Source organism: Coccinella septempunctata, chromosome 1 (assembly GCF_907165205.1).
Source record: "Coccinella septempunctata chromosome 1, icCocSept1.1, whole genome shotgun sequence".
Lineage (NCBI taxonomy): Eukaryota > Metazoa > Arthropoda > Insecta > Coleoptera > Coccinellidae > Coccinella > Coccinella septempunctata.
The window spans coordinates 63,022,403-63,040,430 of NC_058189.1; the positions used below are offsets into that span (position 1 = coordinate 63,022,403).

The following is an 18,028-nucleotide window of genomic DNA, read 5'->3' on the forward strand; positions in this document are numbered from 1 at the left end:
AAGCTAAACAACTCAAGGGACAATGGTTGATCATAGACCACACAGACTAATTGAAGTTAATGTGTTACTTCTTACACTTTTATCAATGTAGTTACTCATTACTACTTTTTATTATTTATATTTCTATTATGTACAATACAAAAATCTTGAGAAATTCTACTAATTTCTAAAGTATAATTGACAATAAAAACAGACCAGCCAGAGGGCATTTCTTGGATTACACATAGATTTTATTAATTATTTATACAGTGCCATGTATATGTAAAATAGCTCTAAACTAAAGTGTTTATTGATTTCAATTCAATACAAATACATACATGAAAATAAATGCGTATTAAAATTATGAATGGATGAAATGATTCCAATTATACACTACTGTTTTATCTAACCTTTATACAATATGCTTATAGCACCATCACATTTATTGACAAAGAAATAATCAATAAGATTTCCTTGATTATAGGGTAGCTAAGATTCTCGTGAATCCCATGCATCCTGTAAGAATAGTCTGTCCACAACCCCAGAAAAGAGCATAAAGAGGATTCATAGGAAAACTTGAAGCTCTATATACAAATGCTATTGCTGCACTACTGACTATACCAGTGACTGCTGGAGTAATGACACCCATTATTAATATTGCTATTGGGAAGAACTTTCCAAATTTGTGTTTTCTTAATGTAAGGAAAGCTATCATTCCTGCGATCTGAAAGAGGTAGACAGGAAATGTTCACAAATCTTTAACTTATGGGTTTGTATTACAAAATAATGATATCTTTGAGATATGTAGAAGTAAAATATGGAGAAGATTAAAACATTATATTTTCACTTACTGTATGAACGAAAATGGACGAAAACAAGGCCCATAGGAAGACATGGTACCACATTTTAGTAAAAGTATTGAGAACATCTGCGTTTTCAAACCAGAGCACTGATCTCAAAGAGAGTTCCTCTTTCATTGTTATTCCTTGATCAATAGGAACTAATTGGTTCGTTTTCTGGTATTATGTTATACTATCCACTATTTTATTGCGATGCTTCATGATAAATTAGAACAAAAGGTATTTATTTAGTAGTTACTAAGCAGTTTATCCCAAGGATTTGAATAGGTAAGTCATAAAATCATATATAAAAGGATTGATGTGTGCATTCTAGAGGTTACATCTTGCAAGTTACAACTTCACACTCAGTATTTACAATCGTATTTGTTATTCCATTTTTATAAACAAATAATTCAGCGTAACATTTGAAAACTGTCACAAAGACATCCTCAAGTAACACTCTGTCAGTTGTCATTCCACATTTTTGTATGACATGTGCATGTGACAAATCTTTTTCTGTTCTGTGAAAGAGAGTGTTCTGTGGTCTGTACCAAAGAACTTAAGCCATATTTTCGCGATTGAGAAAAGTGAAGCGTTTCTGCGTTTTTAAGGGTTGCTTTCCAGCGAGCGAATAAGTCAGGACCAAAGATTATAGAGAACTCTATAATCTTTGGTCAGGACGTCATTCTTTAAGACGCTTTATGCGGTTTCTGGAAACATCTTAAGCGGAAAGAGGTAAAGGAGGAGCAAGAATATATTGTTTATTTTGATTGAATTTGATTTGAATGTCTACTAGGGAAGAGTATGAATTTGAACCATATGATTTGAACAGAGGCACAACAAATTTCTTGGCGTCTGTGCTTTTCTTAATTTTTACTTATGTTCCTTCTGCTTCGAATATGTGGTAAATAAAAAATAAAAGGGACGAGGAGTGAAAAAAGTTTTTTATTTCATAGAAATATACACTTATATAATTTTTAACAAAACATTCTATTCGGTAAGTTCCTTATAAACACACGCAAATAAAATAAATAGACGGGATTTATTTATTTCTTTACATCGGTACTGTTATATATTTGCACATACAATTTTAATATTTTTTTCGGCAGTATCTACTTACATTTTTACAGTGCATTATTATTGGCTATATCTTAATCTAGTTACACATGTTCAATACTGTTTTTTGTATGGTAAAGTGTCAACACTTTAAGCAAGAGGTTAGGGCAACTGATGTAGCTATGGGGGAGAACTAGATTTCTATATAATTCAGTCTCTAATACTCCTACTCAGATTTCCATCATATTACTCTGAATATGGTTATGGTAATTGTCAATTTTCATCCATCAGCATTGACAAATTTTACTCGAAAAACATATCCAAGATGTTCTTACTTTAGAATAAACCTATTTGTTTTTATTTATGTACAACAAACTCTATGAATTTCCACTAGTTTTTCGTCAATTCGATGACGATATCAGGCCTTTGGGCTTGATCATCATCATGGCTTTCTTCAAGGTGTAGTCCCATCCCCTCCATCTGAACCACACAATACCTAAAATTTGGAAGAAAAATGGGTAGTAAAATCAGTTTGAAAAAATCAATGTTTTGATTACCTTGTCTTGCGGTAAGATCCTGAGGGTCGTTCAGATACAAACCATTCAACCCCCTGCCACAAGATTTCCACCACCAACCACCCTTCAACATCGATGCACAATTCAAGCTTGATCTGTCGTTATCTCTGAAAAAAAAGTGGATTAGCGCATTGAAAAACGTGCACGCTGATGATGTAATATCTTTTTTCCACACTACAGTGCGCAAAAGTGATTCTTGTGCTTTGTGATTAACAAATTATACTTCAAATACCTGTTATAAGTCGAGAATGGGCTGTTGTTACTGCCATACCAAGGATCGTTCAAGGAATCCCCAGCTGTCCCTTCATAACCATCGATTTCCAGCTTGTAATATTCTGCTTCAGAATATATCTTAAAGTGCGAATACTGGGCATACCTAGTGGAACAAAAAACACGTACAGTGGATGAATATCTTCACTTTCTAGTTCATTTATGGATATTCATCAAGAAAAGGCAACATCAATTCAATAAATTTCGAATGAATTTTCAATAATCTACCATTTTCCAATCATGGTATCGATCATACAATTCATTTTAATCAATTTTTCAGTAAAATTTAAATTTTACCTCCTATTTCCTTCGAAGTCTTCGAGTTCCACCCTCAAAATATATTCTTCGTTGTTGGTGAGCATGTAGATGTTCTCGTTACCCAACCAGAATTCCTTAGCAGGATCACCAAATCCATTTTTATAATCGTTCCAATCGCGGTTGAAATTCTCCCTTGGATCGCCAAAATCATCCCTTCTTTGTATGACCTAAGAAAAAATACGAAAATGTGACATATACGAGGATATATTGATATCTAGTTAGCCTAGACCAGTTCCCATGCATAAAAAAAATATTGCGTTACCATAGCAACGAACAATAACTCATTAGAAGTGTCAGTGTGGTTTGGAGTCAAAAAAGTAAACCAGAGTTACGCAATAAATTAAAAGAAAGAAGATGTCCACCGAAATTTTGAAAATCGAAAAATTGGAGTATCGAGCCATCATCAAGTACCTGTATTTAAAAGGGTTAAGAGGTTAGCAGATTTACGAAGAAATGCTTAATACCCTTGCTGATCAATGTCCTTCGTATGCGACCGTGAAAAATTGGACTGCAAGCTTCAAAAGAGGTAAATTTTCCATTGAAGATGATGACCGATCGGGAAGGCCAGTTTCTGTGTCAGTCCCCGAAAGTATCAATGCAGTTCATGACATGATTTTATCAGACCGTCGAATTGGGCTAAAATTGATATCTGAAGCACTGAATATTTCATACGAACGCGTTCATCATATAGTTCACGTCAATTTGGACATTAGAAAAATTGCTGCAAAATGTATCCCCAAATGTTTGAATGTTGACCAAAAGCGTGCAAGGGTAGAAGCATTGCGTTCGATCTGTGGTCGATTTGAAAAGTGTAGACTTCTTAAACCGAATTGTTACTATGGATGAGACTTGGGTACATTTCTACGATCCAGAAACAAAGCAACAATCAATGGAATGGCGACACTCTGGTTCTCCAAGACCTGAGAAGTTTCGTGTCCAAAAATCTGCTGGAAAAGTTTTTGCTTCAGTTTTTTGGGATTGCCAGGTAGTAATCATGATTGATATTTTGGATAAGAGTAGAACAATAACCGGATATTACTATTCGACATTACTGATCACGCCACGGGAAAAAATTGAAGAGAAAAGACGCGGAAAGCTATCCAAAGGTGGTTTGTTTTTGCAGGACAACGCCCTTGGACACAAATCTCATGTTGCCATGCAAAAAATTCGTGATTTAGAGTTTGAATTACTAGCACACCCCCCTTATTCACCAGATTTGGCTCCATCCGACTATCATCTCTGCCCTCAACTGAAAAAAGTTTAAAAAGTCGTAAATTTTCTCCCAACGAGGAGGTAATAAAAGCTGTGGAGATCTATAGAGAGGTTGCAGGTTGGCTGCTATAAATAATGTATCCAACTAAGAGGAGAATATGTTGAGTAATAAAATATTTTGACATTGAAATTTTGTTTGGTTCTATAGTAGGCTAAGAATTTTTCAATACATCCCCGTATATCGATTATTAATTTCGATAATTCGAAACTAATTTTTTTTGAGGTTCTGTTCGATCGAGAGAAAGATGGTGAAACCAAGATAATTGCCGGAGATAAGTGTTTGATTAAATCAAACGAAAATGTGCGGCACGTTCAGAGAGAATTCCTTTGTTAAGTCATGCGTGTACAGTAGTGAAAACCTTCGAACAAATTATTCGTTTGATTGCAAGAACGTTCTGCAATGACTCTCGAAACCACCTAGAGACATTTTGCGTTTCCCATTTGTACCTAGGTAATTTGAACACTTTTACATCTTCGAACAAAAGAAAACTATATAATACTCACCGTCCAACCACCATCAGCAATCTCTTGTTCGCAGAAGACTTTCAGGAACCAATATGTTGTGCCCCTAATTTGCAGATAATAAACTCCTGATTTTCTCATTTCGGCATTCAATAGGTCCACACAGGAATATCCCTGAAACGAAAAAAAATTCAACTCGAAGGAGGACTTCGTAACTTTTCATTTACACCCTGTATAGGTCAAGTTAGGACTTGACTGCATAGGTGCAGGAGACAGATTACGTTCTGTTGAACAAACATGATCTACTATATGAGGTCGATCTCTGTTTCGTTTTCTGGTCAGTCGAAAAATTTCAGATTTCGAGACAAAGTTTACTTGTCTGTAACTTCAGTTCGATATGTATCTATTTTTGCAGTTTAACTCACAAAAACTTGAAAATTGCGAGTTTACTTCAAGAGCTAGGGATAAGGGAATAAATCAGATAAAAGCTGTTCTTATGTTCAGACTTTCTCACTTCTTATGGTCGTAAATATTCCTCCATCAGTATTATGTTGACAACTTTTAGATTTCTGTTTTTACTTAACAGATTTTGTCTTAGTAAAGATTTTGGAACATTTAAACTTGGACCCGATTCTACTACTCCCATCGTAAATATTCTAGGTGGACTGTTTTATGTGCACCAACTTGTATACAGGGTGCATACGATAAATAACCGGCGTCGAAGCTAATTCGTTTACGAATTCAGTGCTTTGTTTCATGTTTAGAAAGGAACAGTGAAAAAATCATCAATTACCTTCACATCTTTCGACAAATCCAATAATTCAGTAGCAAATGTAGTATTGGCCGGTCCAGGTTTGTTCTTAATACTTGGAAATATAACTCCATCTTTCCGTTTTTCTATCTTTTTTTCTGCGGAAGTGGTAGCTTGGATAGGTAAAGAAGTTACTGTAGATGGTGCACTTTGATTGACTGTTGGAACGTTGGCTGGACCGTTGAAAGCCAGGGTTGGGTAAAATGTTGTGTAGGATTCAGTGCTTGTTTCTGGATATTCCTCCACATACCTAAAACGAATTTGTTTAAAAAATTTCCTATTATTTGTAATTGGTTAGCCTGATGATGGAATATTGTTCAAGCGAAACGAGGAAGTAGCTCTGTACTCAAGGGAGATAATGTAAAGATAAATATTTTATCAAAACACATCCTACTCCGAACAAAATTCATTGGTTAATTTGTGTAAATATAGTACCGCGTTACATTTGGAACAGCTGTGTATAATTCTGCAACATTGTAACAGTTTCTGTTTTTAAATATTCAAAGGTGTATCGCCTAATTCAATTACAAATTTCTTCATTTTAATGGACACAGTTACTAATAACTGTTTATTGAAACTTTCTTCGTATGTAATTGATAAATACGCACTTATGATGTAATGAACCAGTTCAGAACCTCGATGTTTCAGCTCATACTGATCTACTGAAATGATACAGAATGGAAAAAAAATGGAAGAACGTTGGCGACGAATTATATTATTGAAAATGGAATAATTTCATTTAGAGCGAATTATTTCTTTCATCATAACGCCCATATTTAATGGATTTTGATACTTTTCAGGTTAAATTACGTTCTTATGAGATTGGTGAAGCACTTTTCGCTTTATATATTTGAATATCGAATCAGGAAATCTCTTGGTATACTATACATTCTATCCCAAATTGCTAGATTCTGATTGTTTCTGGTACCTCTAGATTAGACAACGTTGAAATGAGTCCTGCGCTCGATTTTCATGGAAAGTTCATTAGTGGAAGCCACTTCACGTTATCTTCATTTGTCTTGAAGATATAACGGAATTTTATTGATATTTTGCAGATTTCGAAAATGTGCCATAACTTCTTCATATTCCGAAATATCTAAAAAAATCTTTCTACAGGCACTTTTTCACTGGGAATATTACACTATATTCACTATTTTCATCGTTTTAAGACATTATCGAAAATAAAAGAAGTTTGGCACATTTTCGAAATCTACAAAATATCAAAATTTGGTTATATCTTGAAGACAAATGAAGATATCGTGAAACGGTTTTCACTAATGAACTTTTCACGAAAATCCAGCTCAGAACTCCTCTAAAAGTTTTCCCTATCTAGTTCAGAAGTGCCAGAAACAACCAGAGTCAAGCAATTTGTGATACCCTGTAGATTTGCAATGTTTTTGAACAATGCATAACTTTATTAGCAGCCAGCCACCAAGCACATCATTTGCGAACATTTCATTTTAAACCTACGGTTATATATCCGTATTTCAAAGCCTGTTAGAGCTGCCTAGAAAATATGAAAAAAAAAAGACCTTCGATAAATGATCTCACTCACAAAATATCTCATATACAAAATATCACCAAAATAGCAAAGATAAAAGAATGAAAATAATCGATTGCAGCCATACAACCGTATAGGTACCACTAGGTACACTAGGTGACACTATACAGGGTGAGTCTTCGACCTCGAGAATCTACTGTTAAAATATTTGTACGAGTCAAATACTCACCCTGTATTTATTGTAACCAAAATCAGCCTACATATGAGTTTTGTACCCCCTTCATGATTCACTCCATAACATTATTATTATTATTAGTTATATTGGAAATACACTGCGCAAAAAAAATAACGCACATTATGGAAATCTCAAATTTATTCTACAACTGAAGGTGTTCTCAATGATAATTATTTTTATCAGAATTATGCATGCATATGTTATCCACTTTCAACGGTTTTCTTCAATACAGATGTTTTTTCCCAGCAGGAATAAAAAAAGATGATATTATCAGATTTTGAATGTATTGGCTCCATTCTAAAATCAGTTGTTCTCGATCAATTCCAGTGATCAATAGTTTTTCTTTCGTTTGATTTTCTAGACTCGATCGCTATGCAACGCGAAACACGCAATTTGACCCAAGAGGAATGTGCCCAAGCGCTAGTTTTGCGAGAAGAAGGGTGGACATACACAAGAATTGCAGAAAGGTTTGGAGTTTACCATACAAGTGTGTCCAGAATGTTGCAGCAATTCAGGGAGACAGGTATGAATGTCCGAAGACCAGGACAGGGTAGACCACGGGTAACAACTGCCATTCAAGAACGTTACTTGAGAGTTTCTTCGTTCAGACAACGGTTTTCAACCGCTCGCCTCCTTCAAATTCAGCTTGAGCAAACTCATGAGGTGCAAATTAGCACTCAGACAATAAGAAATCGCCTCAGAGAATATGATTTAAGGCCTCGTGTCGCGGCAAGAGGCCCAGCTATTACCCCAGCCCATCGAAGGGCGCGTTTGGATTGTGCGAGAGAGCACATCCATTGAGAAGAGGCTGATTGGGAAAGAGTTCTCTTCACAGATGAGTCTCGATTCTGCCTGTACCATTGTGATCGTTCCCTTGTATACAGACGTCCACATGAAAGATATGCTCAGTGCAATTTCCTGAATACTACTGGTTTCGGGGGAGGATCGATTATGGTATGGGGTGGAATATATTTGGCTGCTCGCACAGACCTAGTGGTCTTTGATGATGGAGCTATGAATGCTGATAAGTATATAAGGAACATTCTTGAAGAGCATGTGATGCCATTTGCCCCATACATTGGTGAAAATTTCATTTTTATGGACGATAATGCCAGACCCCATCGTGCGCGCATCGTTCAGGAGTACCTTGAAGAGGTTGAAGTCTCTCGAATGGAATGGCCAGCAAGAAGTCCAGATCTCAATCCGATTGAACAGGAACAACCTCAATAGAAGGCTGAGAAGTTCACAAAATCATCCTGCTACTCTTAATGACTTAGGAATCCAATTCGGAGAAATCTGGGAAGGATTAGATCAGAACATTTTAAGATCACTCATTTTGAGTATGAACCGTCGTTGCCGAGCTGTAATTAACGCAAGGGGTGGAAATACCAAGTATTAAATCACTTATCAGCATTTCTGTATTTTGAAAATTGTTCATTTCTCTTCTTTCACCTAAGATTCGGTGAAATCCTGAATTTTTCTTCCATTTAATGTGTCTTGTTTCGTTCAAAACCTTCCCGAGAGAACATAAAAAATAAGTTATAAAGTCAATGTAGAGTTAACTTTCATTAAAATTGAGATTTTCAGAATGTGCGTTAATTTTTTTGCGCAGTGTATATCTGGAAAGCTTTCTTTCTTTTGAGTGAGGTTCAATTTTTTACAAATATCTGTAAATTTTGATCCCAAACGATTGTTTTCCTTTCCCCATGAACTATCCAAGCTGAAGTCATGCGATAAAAAGCTGCATCACTCACCTTTTCGGATCGAACTCTATCAACCTGTCAATCGTGGGATCCAGCAGAAGCTCAGCACGAACAGGACCCTGGGCTAAGCTTGCCACGTCGCTCTCCTGCTTCTTCAACCTCCTGTCCACCTTATCCAGATTGGCGATGATCTTGTTCGTCTTGGTCCTCAGATCGTTGTGGATCTCCCCGATGGCCCTCTCCTGACGCTGCGTCTGGGACAACAGCTCGTCAGATTTCGGCAGAAGGTTATCCACGGAGCTTTTGGTGCCCACCACCACGTTCCACACCTCCTGGATCTTCTCCGAAACCGTCACGATGGGTTTGATCTGTTCGGTGAGAGCGTCGATCTTGTTGTTCTTGGCCAATCTCTCCTCGATGGGGCTTGTTGTGGTGGTCGTGGTGTAGTTGTAAGAGGCGTAGTCGATGATGGCGTGGTGGATGTCGGTGATGCGGTGCAGCATTTTGCCCAAGTTGTCCGATACGAGGTTTATGTGGAATTGCAGCTTTCGGTCTATGTTGCTGGTCGATTCCCGGAGCAAACCGAGCTCCTTGGACACGTGGTTTATGACCTGGAAAGGGTATGTCTTGTTAGTTAATTGGTGAATTCTGATTAAAATGTTTCAAGAATGTTATGAAGATCATTGGAATCACTAGGAGAATGAAGCTTGCTATCACAACACTAACTTTTTCCAGGTTATCATTCGTTTGAGAAGATTTTATGTCTAAATTAGAGCTACTTTCTCACTAAATATGATTTTGTCCCCAACCAGAAAAGCCCTCTTACTCCGAGATGATATAAGAGGCCATTTCTTCTTCCTGAACAATGGGTTTTCTGAAAAAAAGCAAAAAGAGGTAAACTCTGGTTCGTAGGGGGATATATTTTATACGGTTGGTACCAATTAATCCGTAATCCTGAGAGCCTGTTGACAGTAACCCATAAAATCTTAAATGGAAAGGGGTTTGAGTGACACCTTGTCTCAAAGGTGATTCGATTGCCTTTTTGACACAGTATGGAAGGATGGTTTCAATTTCAAACTTTATACACATCTGAAGTGTGGAAATATGGTTCGCTAACTATGACTTTAGCCTTTCGGCTTTCACACTCCTCTCCAGAGGAAAATTCACTTATCCCAGATATCTCAGATATCAAAAGGATTAAGCTCTGTTGGAGCCCTTTCCGGGTTTTCGGGCTCGTGGTAGTGGTCGGGTCCGGGTCGCTCTTCGGCTCCCTGCTGTCGGTTGGATTCCTGCTCAACCCGCACTTCCTATCGGAGCAGAAGGTGTTCCTCTGAATTTCCCATGTACTTGCGTACAGTTCTCGCCGTTCCCAGCAGTACCGCCTTCTGCATGACTCTATAGATATTTTCGTCCAGCTGAAGTTTCCTCAAGTTCTCTAGTAGTTTCTTCGGTATCAGGCCTGTAGATGAAATGACAATAGGGATGGTCTTGATATCTTTCAGCTTCCACTGTCTTCTGGTTTGTTCCTCGAGATCTCCGTATTTTGAAATTTTTTCAGTGTGCCTATATAAAAGATTGTTATTATTTGGAATTGCCACATCGATGAATAGTGCTCTGTCTGAACCGTGCGATCCCAGTAGAGCTTGTGATGTTCATTTTCCAATACAGCATCCGGATGGTAATTGTAATAAGGAACCTTTTTCGAACTTAGTAGTTGGTGTTTCAGTGCCAATTCTTGGTGAAGAATCTTGGCAACGGCATCATGTCTACTTTTGTACTCCGTGCCCGCGAACTTCTGACATCCCCCGGTGATGTGCTGGATAGTTTCATGTGTCGCACAGTCATAACGACAGCTATCGTCCGCCACAGAGGCATCCTTGACGATATATTTCATGTAATTTCTTGTTGGAATCACCTGATCCTGGATGGCGAGCATGAAGCCCTCTGTCTCAGGATCAACCTTCCGGAAGTCACCCAGTAGTTCGACGCAGATATGTCGACGTAATCATGGTTGGCCTCGTTCTGGTGCCTTCCATGCAAAGGTTTGCCAATCAGTTTCTGCATTTTACTATCTGCAGAGTGTTCGACGATTTCCAAGTGGTCCTGCTGTAGCTTTAACGGTGTAAAACTATCAGCAACACAAACTACTTGATGGAGTTCTGATGAAGTAGCCTTGCCCAGAAAATATTTTCGAAGTCCTTCAATTTCCTGGGACATACGGTTGGACAAATCAACAATTCCTCTACCCCCAAGATGTCGTGGCAGCTCGGTCCGTTCTATTGAGCTTTTGGGGTGATGTTTATTGTGTTTACTCAGCATCGTCCTTATTTTTCTCTACAAGGCTGCTAAATCGGTGGTGGTCCAAGAGATGATACTATTAATATTATTATTATTATTATTTGAACCAGGGTCGTTGTGGCTCTATTTGCCTTTCGGAACTGCGACCATGCAGATCTTTTGTTCTCTACCCTACTCATTCCCAACCCAAGGAGGTCGTCAATGGTGATGATAAAACTGATAACATCCTATGTGTCTTAGCCGTTGCCTCGTGAGTATCCAGGATCGGTTTTCCCATATGAGTGGTTCTTAGGTCCGCCAGCTCTGGACACTTGCATACCATGCGTTCAGCTGTTTCTGCTTCTTATCCACAGAGCCTACAAATCTCATCTGCTGACTTTCCCATATGGACAAATGATATTTGTACCGACAGTGCCCTGTCAGCAATCCCACCATCACCTGAAGCTCAGGTCGTGACAGCTTTAGCAGTTTTCTGGTGTAGGTCGGTGAAATCATCACGAATTTCTTTGACTTAATAAGTCCAGGAGTGTTTCTCCAGAGAGTTAATCTGTTTTTCAACTCCCATTGTTGGACCGCAGCCTTGTATTGGTACATTCCAAGCCCACAGAAAGGCTTAGGTCCAGCAGGTATTAACCTTTATGCTCTTTTTGCAAGTTCATCGGCTTTCTCGTTTCCTTCAACACCCTGGTACTCATAGTAGAGTCACTTTGTTGTCTCTGGCCAGTTGCTTTATGGTATTACGGCACTCCCATGTCAGCAGAGATCTCTGGCAGTTTGATTCCAAAGACCTCAGCGTAGCCTGGCTGTCCGTGGTCATATAGATATGCGCACCTTTGAGATTCATGAGGTTCGCTTACTAGAAATCACGCTGTCAAATAGAAGGTTTCGTGTTTTTGTTCGATGATAACAGTAGTAATTTCAAAACTTCTTCCTCAAGGATAGGTTTTAGCACCTCTTCTTTTATATCTGTGTAATATGCTTACTACTTCTTCTGAGAGATTTATATACGCTGATGATATTGACATCGCATTTCGTCATTCTGATTTTAGATGTATAGAGAATAATCTATCTACAGATTCAGAAATTTTGAGGAATTACTTTGTCGAGTGGCGTTGGCGTCTTAACCCAAATAAAACTGAGGTTTCGTGTTCCCATTTGAATAATCATCAAAAATATAGAAAATTGTACATATTTTTCGGTAATTCTTTTTTGGAACAAAACTTCAATCCAAAATATCTAGGAGTAGGGCTGGATTCCTCGCTGAATTTCAAGTAGCAATTGAAAAATTTGTGTCTGAAGTTGAAAACTAGGAATAATATCATAAACTAGCTGGTACCTCATGGGATGCTGATGCAACAACTCTTCGAACAGCAGCCCTAGCTTCGGTATTTTCGGCTGCTGAATATTGTTGCCCCGTTTGGGTTGATACTGCTCATGAATTCAATGGTTACCATCAGTACCATTGTACCGCCCCATATTCGTAGACAGAGTGCAGTAATAAATTCTTGGAATAAAGTTCACTCCTTCTCCGACCTATTCCAATTCTGTCCTATATATCCCACAAAATACGATACCTAGACTGAAGTCGCGTAAATCCTTATGGTCCAACTCCTTCCTTAATTCGAATGTCAGGGACAGGGATATTTGGGAGCCTGAATGGGATACCTGCACTATTTTTAACCAAGAATTAGTTAGAATTCCCTCGAATAGAGTTCCTGGTTTTGATCTTCCCAGGAAAATATGATGTACCTACTCTGAATCGTATAGGAACAGTTCACGGACGTTGTAATAGTATGCTTTTCCGAAGGAATTCAGTTGAGAGCCCTAGTAGTGAATGCAGGGAACCAGAAGAAACCATAAATCATCTGGTAAATCATTATCCCATTTAAAAATTTTAGGACTCTTTTAGGGCTTATCATGCAATTTCCGATTTTTTTTTTAATTGGGTTGTGAATTTTAGCTCAATCTGACGTATAGAACTCAATATTATCTCATATTTTGCTGCTGTTTTTTTTATAGATAAAATTTTTAGGTAACTTGGAGAAGATTCCCTGGATTTTAGGAAAGAATTAATTTTTGCAGTGCGAGATGCCCTTCATTATGAAATACATATCTCAGCTTATTTCGTAAACACTTTCATCTTTTACAATACACTACAAAAACTTTTTTACTGGGGTTTTTCCCTAAGCTCTCGTATCATACGCAAAATTGTATGGTACCCTGCTAACCTCTACTAAAACTGTATCTCACAGACATGCTAAAATTATTGTTCGATGTTAAAAATTGTTATACTCTTTATCGAAAGAATATACATAAATATACTTTTGAAGCTACTCACCTCAGTATTCAAGGCCTTGGTAATTTCGACAACGTTCATCAGAATTGGCTTCTTCTCGCTGGCTTCAGCGTTAAACTCATCGTTCGGCAAGTAGCCATTGCCGCCGTCAAAGTGGTTCTTCAAATCGTTCATTTTGCCATCGATGACATCGACCTTGGTCTCCAAACTCTGCAGCTTCTTGTTGATGTCCGAATTGTCGTTCCTCTCGTTCGATTCCGAGTTATCGTTGGAGAAATAAACGTTGGACTTCTCCCTCAGCAGCCTACCGTCTAGGTTCTCCAGCTTGGAGATGACGGATTCGGTTTTTTCGATGTTGCTGGATACCCTCGTGTCCAGGGATTCGACCCTCCGCATCAGGTGCTCGACCGCTTTGTCGAGGTTCTCTATACGCTGGAGTTTCGTGTCCAGTGTTGATATCAGCACTTCGAAGAAGTCGAAGAGGTAACGCTCCCTGTAACAGATGATACACGGTCAGTTTGGCAATATGGAAGTTGTGTATCGAGCATGAAAACAAAACTATAACTGTTCTGTCTTCAGACAAGGAGGAGGCACTATTTTTAACCAACCCTGAGAACTCTCTTTTCATTCATAAGCTACAGTGTTTACGGACATAGTTATTTATGGTACTATAGTCTATAGCGTGTAATGTTGAAAATAAGTCACGCGAGAAGATTTATGAATACTCAAGTGACTTAGGAAACATAACAGGCGAGTGGCCTACAATGTTTTATCTAACAAGTGGAAGAAATAGTTTGTCTATGAGATATAATTAATAAGAAAGATTGAATTGAATGAATCGGACACCTTTTCATACTGGGTGGCGCTCTGGGTAACTGTATAGTACTCAGTAGTCGCAGTGTTACTGGATAGTACTCAGTAGCGCGTGCCAGTATTGAATAAGGGTCCATCAATTCCAAACGTTCTCCATCGGAGAAAAAAGCTATGTTGCTCTGATAAGGTCAAATAATTAAATAATCAAACCCCATTCTATAGAAATTGTAAAACCAAGAGCAGGGTTTTTTACTTTTATTTCCCTGCAAAATTAATCACAATCACAGTATTCTATCACAATGTAAAATATGAACTTTGAATGACTTTGAATTATTCTAAGGTTTTGTACCATTGTTCCAAAAAGATAGGTAAACATGTATATATGTAGGAACTATCATTGGTGTTTTTTTTTATAACACAAAATAAAAAAAAACAATTTCATTGTAAATACTGTATATAATAATGTTTAATAAAGTCTATCTCTGTCTCTCTCTCTCTCTCTCTCTGATAAGGTCAAATGAGACTGAAACCATGGTCAGCATCAGCTTTTCTTCGATGCGGCGTACTCCATTTGGGGCCTTGACGATGGCAAATTGTCTAGTTGAATTCAGATCGTAACACTTGTTGATATTCATATCGGCGGGTGGTATGCATCTAAATTTATCCTTATTATTGTATTCATTGCCTAACCGTTTAGGCGTGATCATTCTTATTATAATTAATAAGCTTTTGTGGTCAAATCAAAGCTCAGTAGTCTCAGTAGCATATAAATGTCAGTATGACTTGACACTCTTGACAGCGACTTTATTACATTTTGGTCAAAGTAGGTTTTTTGAATAAATTTTGACACTTGTCAGTTTTCTCTTCAGAAAGGGAAGCTTTTTTGAAGGAAATGGAGGAAATTGCATGGTTCCCTTTGAAAAATCGTTTTTCCTTTCAGGAAAGAGCTGTTGACGTGAATTAAACAGGAAAATGTTGAGAGAAGATCAGAAATCAAAAACTCATTGAAAGTCTCGTCATTGCGTCACTAATTACCCACAAAGGGTGTTAAGTTCTACCTTGTACAGGGTGGGCAAAATTCGATGGGATTGAATGACAGCTCTGTAAACGTTAGAGCTAGGGAAAAATGGATGGCACTTTTCCGACCTCGATTCAAAAGATTGTTAATGGCCAAAACCGCATCCCTCTATCTTCTTTTGTTTTCAAGTTATACATAAGTGAAAACTCATTTTTCGGCTCTTCGTACTGGTGCCTCTATTTCGTAAAGTATCAGTGATATCGAAAAACGAATTTTACATTCTATAGACACTTTTTCATGTAGAATGTAGTGGCGTAGTCAAAGATTTTTTTCAGTCCGCCCCTTCAGTGATATAGTGATAACTTTTATTTTTTTAAATATGAACCCTGTGTTATTTTAAATATTCCAGTCCCATATTTTTTTTTATTCAGAATATATAACATACGTCGTGTCCCTGATTGTTCTTCCAATAAAAAAACTCAAAAACTAATTTGGTCTAGTTGGCAGGTCATTTCATTGATAATATGATAATGAACTTTATGCTCCAAATTGTGTCAGGTTATTATAACACAGGCTCTGCCTTTAGTGGATTTCCTTAGGTTGATTATTCAGATATTAAAATTGTAACAACCTAGTGGATTTCAAAGAATAAACCTCATTATTATTACCAATTTGAAAGACTTTGAAGATCACTTTCATTCCGGATAGTTGAAAGGATGGAAAATTTTCCAATATGGAATGAATAACTGTCAGGAAATTTTATAAACCTGGATTCAACTGAATATGCTCGGAAACCTTTCCAACTAGTAGATAATCTAAATACCAGTAGGTACCACAGCATCACACCTTCACAAATAAGGCTGTGCCAGTACTAGCATAGGTATATTGGTAAGTATGAAGAAGTCATGGAAATTCTCATAATTTCCTCATTTCCCGAGCATCTTTTCGAATATCCGGAATGAAAGTGATCTCCTAAATATCTCATAACCTGACACAACAAACAACAAAAGAGCATTAAAGTTCATTATCATATTATCTATGAAAAAGTGACCTGCCAACTTGACCGAAGTAGTTTTTGAGTTTTTTATTGGAAGAACAATTAGAGATACGACTCATATTACATATTCTGAATCAGAAAAAAATATAGGACTGGAATATGTAAAAATAACATAGAGTTTATATTCAAAAAAATGAAAGTTACCACCACATCACTGGAGTAGCGGACTGAAAAAAATCTTTGACTATGCCACTGCATTCTACATGAAAAAGTGTCTGTAGAATGTAACATTTGTTTTTCGATATCACTGATACTTTAAGAAATAAAGGCACCAGTACGAAGAGCCGAAAAATGAGTTTTCACTTATAACTTGAAAGCAAAAGAAGATAGAGGGATAGAGGTTTTGGCCATTAACAATCTTCTGAAAATCGAGGTAGGATTTTTCCCTAGCTTTCACGATTACAGAGCTGTCATTCAATCCCATCGAACTTTGCCCACCCTGTATACCATCAAATTCAATTGAAATTCCTACAGACTCGACATCAGGTGATAAACTAGATGAAATAGGCTACAAATAGACAACAAAATGATCAAAATCGATGCACACCTTGCAAGGTTATTTCAAAATGAATTTGGTGACAAATTTTTCTGTCCTTTTTTTTTGTCCAGGAGTGTATCAGTTCACAAAAATAAGCGTAAAACGCAAGTTTTCTGAGATACACCTGCAAGGATGATATTAAGGCTTATAAGTGACGTTGTTTTCCTTATCGTATAAGTACTAGAATATCTGACGAAGTCTTGAGTGAAAGGAAGGATGTATGTCGCACCAAAATTTATTTTTTAACGACGTCGAAAAGTAATAATTTATGTTTCAACTGCGACGGCATAATGACGAGCGGACTCCATTCAGTCGATCTATTTCGAGAAAATCGAACCCATTATGAAAAAATTTATTGTTGGTCAACTTCCTTATAGGTATCTAATATTTCCTAATTCATTTCTTGTAGGTGCATAACGACTTATTTCACACATAGCCGGCAGTATTGAATCGAAGGGTGTCATGGAATGTACCTACCTCTGGTATCGAAGATTACGAAACTCATAACGGCAACAACTGTTGAACATTATCGTTCAATTAATCATCGATGGAAGAGGAATTACGAATGAAAAGCATGAAAGGAATTCAATCATGATCAAGTACTTTCGAATATTTGAAACAGGGCGAAAGATCGATTGACGTTGATGAGATGGCATGGTTTTTGTCAACGTTTGCGTTGGTTCGAGCTAGATGAGACCGTTTGTGTGCTGGTTCTTATTGCAATCTGAAAAATCCTGATCCAATAATCAATTGTACCTCTCTGTGGTATTTGCATACCCTTCATGCTCTCCACTGCGTTCTTATTCTTTTGAAACCTTCTTCTTTACACAGAGCACCCTCCTCCTATGCTCCTATACAAGCTACCGAGGCATCTTATCTGCTGATTCTTTCAAATAATTGAAGAAGTAAGATTTACTATTGTAGGCAAATATGTACCATCCTCTATGTTGTGAGGTTTTGAACAAAGTGCTTTAAATAAACTGCTCC

The 18,028-nt window shown here is 37.5% G+C and overlaps 2 protein-coding genes across 2 annotated transcripts in view; both read right to left on the reverse strand.

The window, feature by feature from the left end:
- Positions 1-273: 273 nt before the first annotated feature.
- LOC123317562 (transmembrane protein 170A) lies at positions 274-1,298 on the reverse strand. The gene is made up of 2 exons (XM_044904150.1): positions 831-1,298; positions 274-703 (listed from the first exon to the last, which is right to left on the reverse strand). The coding sequence occupies exons 1-2, from the start codon at positions 954-956 to the stop codon at positions 458-460; spliced, it is 372 nt and encodes a 123-aa protein (XP_044760085.1). The 5' UTR covers positions 957-1,298; the 3' UTR covers positions 274-457.
- Positions 1,299-1,747: 449 nt separating this feature from the next.
- Positions 1,748-18,028, reverse strand: part of LOC123322629 (angiopoietin-related protein 2) — a 50,090-nt gene continuing 33,809 nt past the window's right edge. Inside the window, exons 2-9 of the mRNA XM_044910585.1 lie at positions 13,658-14,108; positions 9,073-9,632; positions 5,565-5,832; positions 4,814-4,945; positions 3,017-3,204; positions 2,682-2,825; positions 2,432-2,556; positions 1,748-2,370 (exon numbers count right to left, since the gene is read on the reverse strand). Of these exons, the coding sequence (XP_044766520.1) occupies positions 2,276-2,370; positions 2,432-2,556; positions 2,682-2,825; positions 3,017-3,204; positions 4,814-4,945; positions 5,565-5,832; positions 9,073-9,632; positions 13,658-14,108 (1,963 nt within the window). The 3' untranslated portion in view covers positions 1,748-2,275. The remainder of the gene's footprint in view (positions 2,371-2,431; positions 2,557-2,681; positions 2,826-3,016; positions 3,205-4,813; positions 4,946-5,564; positions 5,833-9,072; positions 9,633-13,657; positions 14,109-18,028) is intronic.